Source organism: Notolepis coatsorum (assembly GCF_963971535.1).
Source record: "Notolepis coatsorum genome assembly, chromosome: 8".
In the NCBI taxonomy this organism is placed as follows: Eukaryota; Metazoa; Chordata; class Actinopteri; order Aulopiformes; family Paralepididae; genus Notolepis; species Notolepis coatsorum.
In genome coordinates this window covers 89040115-89048133 of record NC_140172.1, presented here as the reverse complement: position 1 = coordinate 89048133, position 8019 = coordinate 89040115, and the positions used below count along the sequence as shown (strand labels likewise).

The 8019-nt window shown below is 44.8% G+C and overlaps 1 protein-coding gene across 1 annotated transcript in view; it reads right to left on the bottom strand.

The window, feature by feature from the left end:
• LOC311232987 (1,4-alpha-glucan-branching enzyme-like) overlaps positions 1 to 8019 on the bottom strand; it is a 576273-nt gene that overhangs the window by 374573 nt on the left and 193681 nt on the right. Inside the window, 1 exon segment of the mRNA XM_084319835.1 lies at positions 5510 to 5625. Coding sequence (XP_084175961.1) covers positions 5510 to 5625 — 116 coding nt within the window.

The window sequence follows — 8019 nt, the reverse complement described above, 5'->3', positions numbered from 1 at the left end:
CCTAGTTCCGAGCTGAGGGCTTTTTCAACCTGTAACTTGTTCTTGTCAGAGACCAGCAGGGCTGAGTCGTCCGCAAACAGGAACAAGTTGCAGTCACAAGCTGACGACATGTCATTTGCATAAATTAGGAATAGTATAGTTGCGGTAGGTGACAGTGGGGTCGCGCATTGGCAACTAAAAAAAAACTCTGATCGAGTTTCCCCCCGGCAGCTGTGTGTATTTGCCATGTCTCGCCCCTTCATCAATGGAGGCCGACACACGTATTCCAATACACATCTCACTACACCCTGCGCATTTATAATCGCGGGAGGGGGGGTCTGGTCTTTTGTGTGTAACCTGGACTTGCAATGGATAGGTTTGTAGTCAGAAGCGTTGCTGGTTGGCCGCGATGAAATGGGCTCTGCGTAGGGATGCCCCGATCACGTTTTTTGCCACCGATACCGATCACCGATCATCTATGAGCCATATCGGCCGATACCGATACCGATTGTTTTTGGTTTTATAAAAAATATCTATATTATATAATTATACTTGTAGTTGTATTATCTGCAAGACATCACCACCACACAACAAGTCAAAATGCTTGCTATCTCAAGTTTCTTTAATAGTTGTCATACAGAAGTACAGAATACTTTCATACAAAATGCTTCTTACTGTTACGCTCCAGAGACTGTGCTAGACAAGATAGTATCAAATAACATAGTATAGCATGTAATTTAGAAGAAGAAAATGAGGTCACAGTGTTCGGTATAGACATATGTACAATGTTCTGAGTTACCATATAATATACAATACTATGCAGTGTACTAATGTACAGTACTATATAGTGCAAGCAGAAATGGGATGAGGTACAATTTAGGTACAATTTACAGTAAGGTGTACGAGTTGTAGTGCAATCCTTCATAAATAAATATAAAGTGTGGGGAGTGGGTGCTACAGTGTGTTTGTTTAAAGTGGGTGTGTGCTATAAAGTGTGTGGAGTGGGTGCTACAGCTGTGTTTGCTTTAAAGTGAGTGTGTGCGTGTGGATGTGTGTGCTATGTGCGTTTGATGGTTGTTGTTGTGTAGTGTTCATTGTTCGTTTAGCAGCCTGATGGCCTGGGGATAGAAGCTTCTTCTGAGTCTTTCTGTGCTCGCCTTGAGACTCCGATATCGCTTGCCTGACCGCAGCAGTTCAAAGAGGCAGTTGTTCGGGTGACTGGAGTCTTTAATGATTCTCTTAGCCTTGCCCTTGCAACGCTTGTTGTAAATGTTCTGGAGGGTGGGGAGCCCCCCTCCAATTGTGCGTTCGGCTGAACGTGTCACTCTTTGTAGTCTGCTTCGGTCTTGTGCAGTGCTATTCCCAAACCAGGAGGTGATGTTGCCAGTCAGGATGCTCTCTATTGTACATGAGTAGAAGTTCTTAAGGATCTTCTGACTGACTTGGAACTTCCTTAGGCGCCTGAGGAAGTAGAGGCGTTGTCGTGTCTTCTTCACAACACTGTCAATGTGTGTGGTCCATGTCAAGTCCTCGGATATGTAGGCTCCGAGGTACTTAAAGCTGTTGACTCTCGTCTCATGAGGGGCTGTAGTCCTTGACCCCCGACCTCCTGAAGTCCACAATCATCTCCTTTGTTTTGCTGACGTTCAGGGAGAGGCTGTTTTCCTGGCACCATCCCGCCAGGACCTTGACCTCTTCCAGGTAGGCCCTCTCGTCGTTGGCAGAGATCAGGCCCACCACCACTGTGTCGTCAGCAAATTTGATGATTGTATTGCTACTCCGCTGAGCCACACAGTCGTGTGTGTACAGGGAGTAGAGGAGGGGACTCAGAACACAGCCCTGGGGGGCCCCTATGTTGAGGGTGATGGATGAGGAGGTGCAGTTGCCTGCTCTCACCACCTGGGGTCTGCCCGTCAGGAAGTCCAAGACCCACTGGCAGAGGTCATAGTTCAAGCCCAGGTCCCTGAGCTTGGCTATGAGTATGGAGGGGACTATGGTATTGAATGCCGAGCTGTAGTCGATGAATAGCATTCTCACATAGTTCCCCTGCCTCTTGTCCAGGTGTGATGCTGCTGTGTGCAGCACATGGGCTATGGCGTCCTCCGTGGACCTGTTGGGGCGGTATGCAAATTGCAGGGGGTCCATGTTGATGGGGAGGGAGGAGCAGATGTAGCCCTTTACTAGCTTCTCAAAGCACTTCATGGCTATGGAGGTGAGAGCTACAGGGCGGTAGTCGTTGAGGCAAGCAGGCTTGGATTTTTTGGGTACAGGGATAATAGTGGACTTCTTCAGGCAGGTGGGGATGACAGCCTGTTCTAAGGACAGGTTAAATATGTCAGTGAATACCGTGGCCAGTTGGTCGGCACAGACTTTTAGGACGCGGCCAGGGATGCCGTCCGGACCTGCTGCCTTCCTGATATTCACTTTTTTAAAGGTCCGCCTCACCTCATGCTCTGTTACCCTGAACACTGAGTCTCCATCAGCAGTAGACCCCCCCCCCCCCCCCCCCCCCATTGCCGTGGCTTGTGGGCTGGTGTTGTTATTACCAGCATCAAACCTCGCATAGAAGGTATTGAGGTCATTTGCTAAGGAGATGTCACTGTTCAGTTTGAGGGAGGCGCCGTTGTAGTCTGTCATCGTTTTGAGCCCCTGCCACATAACTCTAGAGTCAGCCTGTTCAAACTGGAGTTCAATTTTATCCTTGTAGCGTCGTTTGGCCTCTGTCACTGTCCTCCTTACGTTGTATCGCGCCACCTTGTGGTCATTCATGTTGCCTGCCACTAGGCCGTCGTTGTATGCTTTGGTGCGCGCTCTCAGAGCTTCACGGACGGATTTGTCTACCCAGGGTTTTTGATTTGGGTAAACTCTCATTTTGGTAGTGGGGATTGTTTCTTCCACCATAGTACGAACATAGTCCAGCACGGTCTCCGTGTAGACATGAATGTTATCTGTGTCGCGGAACACGCTCCAGTCTGTGCAGTCAAACGCAGCCTGTAGCGTCTCCTCTGACGTCAAATCCCATTTCTGCACCTCTCGCGAGACTACGGGAGTGCTTTTGATTCTTTGTTTGTACTTTGGTGAAAGGAAAATGGACGCGTGATCTGATTTACCAAAGCCACTAGCTGAATGAGCCTTGTATCCACCTTTGAATTGCGTGTAACAGTGATCTAGGATGTTACCGCCTCTGGTGTTACAAGTCACATGCTGATAGAAGTCAGGTAATACCTTTCTCAGATTGGCGCTATTGAAATCACCCACAACTATGATGGCGGCATTAACGTTCGCTGCCTGGAGTTTGTTTACCTCGTCGTGAAGCCTGGAGAGCGCGGCACTATTGCTGGCTTGCGGTGGAATATACACTCCTACAAGGATGATCGCCGTTAACTCCCTCGGGAGGAAGAAAGGACGACACTTGATGGTTATATATTCCAGGTCTGGGCAACAGTGGTTCGATAATTCCTTCACGTTAGCTGGATCGCTCCAATTGTTGTTAAACATGAAGGCAATACCTCCTCCACGTTGTTTGCCGGACAATGCTGATCTGTCCTTGCGGTGGATGAAGAAGTGTTCGGCCGGTTGTATGGCGTGGTCTGGGACGTCCGGCGTCAGCCACGTCTCGGTGAAGCAGAGAACGTTACAATCTCTAACGTCTCTTTGGTATTGAATCCTTGCTCGGATGTCATCCAGTTTATTGTCAATTGATTGTACATTGGCTAGCAATATACTGGGTAGTGGTGTTCGGTGTCTTCTGGATCTCAGCCTGTTACGGATACCAGCTCTCTTCCCTCGCCGCCTGGTGATTCCTTTGTTCCTGGGATCAGGATCTGGTCCCATTGTTTTGAGAATTTCCAAAGGCCATTGCTGCGGTTCGGAAAGCTGATTCAGGGAGTAATCCAATCGGTAAGTTTCCCGTAATCCGATGTCTATAAGTGACTGACGGTCATACACATTAAATGCACCTACTGTTGGTACAGACAAAACTCTTAAAACTATAAATATTAACAAAAGTAAGCACAATCTCGACGGAGCGAACAGACAGGCGACCGGGCATAGCGGCGCCACTGTCTGTGTGTATACTCTGCTTTGGTCAAATCACATTCAGCATGCCCTCAGCAGGGTATATCTGCAGCTCTGCAGATATACCCTACTCCCTCAGCTAGCCCCTTTCGTGACTGCGATGCAAGCCAGGGGCTCGAATACGCATCGAATCAATGTTATAAGACATTGATATCAGGAGCTATCTGTAGCTACTGCTAGCCGGCTAGATAACGTTAAGACAACGCCTCAGTGAACTATTTAGTTTACTGGGACATTCCGTGTAAACAGGGAGCTAACGTGAGCTAACGTGAGCTACCTAGCTAACGGAGGTATCATGCACTACTAGACTATTGCTGGAGCATTTGTTGATATCAGGAGCTATCAGTAGCTCGCCAGCTAGATACCGTTAGACAATGCCTCATGTATTAAACTAAAAGTGAATAGTTGACTGGGTCGTTTTGTTTAAACAGTAACGATAGCTAGGTAGCTAACGTTAGCTCACATTGATTGATTGATTGAAAAGTTTATTAACAGATTGCAGAATGGGTACAGTACAGTACAGCTCAATACATACAATTGTTAAGGGGATGCAGACCAGAGAAAGACTTTCGTCTTGTTTACATCAGGGTCCCCCATTTTCAATTCATCATAAGGTTCATCACAGAGGTTGCATGCACTAGAGCAGACTATGCTGGAGCTTGTTGACACGGGTGCGGGAGGGGCAGGGGAGGAGGAGGAGGAGGAGGGGGAGGAGCACTGCGCTGCAGCTCTGTGTGTCTGAGAGAGAAGTCAGCGAGTGAGATCTCCGCTAAGAATTGGATCATGTTTTTCGATCGGTTTTCACGATCGGCGAAAATAAAGCATTATCGGAATTCACCGATCTCATATTTATACTGAATATCGGCCGATACCGATCGCTGGCCGATCGATCGGGGCATCCCTAGCTCTGCGCTTAACCAGCTGCTATACCACACTGAAGTGAGGTGGCAGAGTATTCGCCTTTGTTAACTCGGAGAAGCGGCACATATTTTCCTTGCAGACAAAAACAACACATTGGCAGAGAAATGTGCCGATAATGAGCTGGAAAGTCTGTTAGTGGCACTCCAGGATAATCAGCAGAGATTTGGGGTTATTTACTCAGCTTGATGGCTTGTTGTAGGAAGAGAATGCAGGAGGCGCTCAATGATCTTTCGTGTGACGAGCTACTGAAAGTCAAGTTCACTGGACAGGCCCTCGCAAAGTTCTGGATATCAGTCCGGAACGAGTACCCAGTGTTGTGTAATGCTGCGCTGATAAAGCGTGTCCCCTTTGCATCAACATATCTCTGTGAGGGCGGATTTTCAGAGTAGAAAAAAATATCTCAGATTTCAACATATGACACATCATTTGAAAGCTTACATTCTGTACTTTCCCAATCTGGAAAATGAAAATGCAGACATCTGGCACAAACCGCTGTGCAGGGACACATATGGTCTCTCTTGTGCTAAAGTACCTTGAGTTTGGTCTCATGTTCGACGGCTGGAGACGTGTCTCCCTTAGGAGGAAGGTACAGCTCCCATTTCCCATAATCCTTCCTGGTGTATGGGTGAGATGAGGTGTTCCATCCATCTGGAGATTGGGAGAGAGAGTAAGTAAGTAAGTAAGTAAGTAAGTAAGTAAGTAAGTAAGTAAGTAAGTAAGTAAGTAAGTAAGTAAGTAAGTAAGTAAGTAAGTAAGTAAGTAAGTAAGTAAGTAAGTAAGTAAGTAAGTAAGTAAGTAAGTAAGTAAGTAAGTAAGTAAGTAGTAAGTAAGTAAGTAAGTAAGTAAGTAAGTAAGTAAGTAAGTAAGTAAGTAAGTAAGTAAGTAAGTAAGTAAGTAAGTAAGTAAGTAAGTATTTATAAAGCACCTTTCATACATGTTATGTAGCTCAAAGTGCTGTACACAAACATAGGCATATATAACGATAAAAGTAATAAAGTCACAGTGATCAGTTAAGATCAATGTTTAAAATAAAATAAAAAATAAAAATAGAAATAAATAAATAAAAAATAAAGATAAAAGTAAAATAAAATAAAAGCATCACATTAGTAAGACAACAGTAATAAAAGTACGGCAATAGGCAAAGTACAGTAAAATAACGTTTCTGTAAAAGATCAGTACATAAAAAATAAAAACAATAATAAAAACATTTCAATAAGATACTCGCTTTCCCTAAGGCATGGTACACTATTTGTAAGCTAGACTGTATAGGTACGTTTTTAATTTTCCTTTAAAAATGTGTATGGAGCTGGCGTTTCTGATGTGTGTTGGTAGTGTGTTCCATAGTTTTGGGGCATAGTTGGCAAATGCCATACTTCCTATCCTCTTTTGGTTTCTGGGTGTGTCTAGTACACCTGTAGTGGATGACCGTAGCGTTCTTGAGGGCAGATAACTAACTAGGGAATTTGCTATGTATTTTGGGCCTTGCTCATTAAGAGCTTTATATGTCAGGAAAAGGACCTTAAAATCAATTCTATGATTTATTGGAAGCCAGTGCAGAGTGGCTAGGACTGGAGTGATATGTTCTCTTCTCTTTGTATGAGTTAGTAATCGAGCTGCAGAGTTTTGGATAAGGTGAAGCTTCCCAATGGTTGCTTTGGGAAGACCAGTGAACAGTGCATTACAATAGTCAAGCCGGCTTGAGACAAAAGCATGAATCAGTGTCTCGGCATCCTTTTTATTTATGAAAGGTCTTACTTTCGCTATGTTTCTTAGGTGAAATAATGATGTTTTCATGGCTTTATTAATATGAGACTTAAAGGTCAGGTCTGAGTCCAAGATGACACCTAGACTTGTAACCTCAGTCTTTACATAGGATGACAGACTCCCCAGGTTTTCACACAGCACTTCCCTTTTCGCTTTTGGGCCGATCAATAGGATTTCGGTCTTGCTTTCGTTTAATTTTAGGAAGTTATTGTTCATCCACTTGTTTATTGCTAAAAGACAGTTTGGAATGGACTGTATGGCTGTAGTGTCATTTGGTTCTGCGGAGATATATAGTTGTGTATCATCAGCATAACTATGGAAGCATACATTGTGGTCTCGAATGATGTCCCCGAGGGGCAGCATATATAGTGAGAAGAGTAATGGACCAAGGCAGCTTCCTTGTGCAACTCCAAAGTTTCTGTCATGTTTCTCTGATACATTGTCTCCAAGGGGGAGATATATAAAGTGAAAGAGAGAGATGGATATATATACTGTATATATATATATTAGAGCTGGGCCGTTAACGGCGTTAACGTGCTGCGTTATCGCGAGACTAGTATTGCGCGATAATATAATTGACGCTGTTAATCTTTTTCTCAACGTTGGGTCTGTATTGTCCTTAAATACTTGCCGTAGTTCCCAGCTGTGGTACCAGGAAGTGATTGCACTACCGGAGCTGTAGTCAGAATAATGTGTTAAACTAAAGTAGTGGTCCGGTAATCATTGTTATACAGGTGAGGTTAAGAAGTCCTCAGGATATAACACAATTCGGCGATGAGGACGTCTGAATCTGCGCAATGCAAGGAAAAAGAAGTCCGTTGCAAGCTTTGTTTACATTATTAACGACGCGAGTTAGCATGTTAGCTCACGTTGATACGGGCGGCACTGGGAAACATCTACAAGAGGAGGAAATCCACTTTACACACTAAAGGAAGGATCGACTGGACTATCGTGAGTATTTACAACAGAAATGGCTTGGGTCATTGGAAATATTGGACCGTTTGATGACAATGTAGCCCCTTCCGTGACTGTGATGCACGGAGTGAATCCACAGTCACTTGCTCCTCAATAGGAAACTAACCTAGATTTACCATGAAGGACTGGTTCTGGCTGAACCGTTCGTTATACAAGAATCACAGAGACGTTTCAAAGGTGCTCACAGTTGCACGAGGGTTTCGGACAGAGATACGGGATGGTTTGAAAGCTCTGCGTTGCTAATAAACATTTTAAATAATTTTTATAAACTGCTCAAAACGGCATTATTTCCGCCGTTGGGTG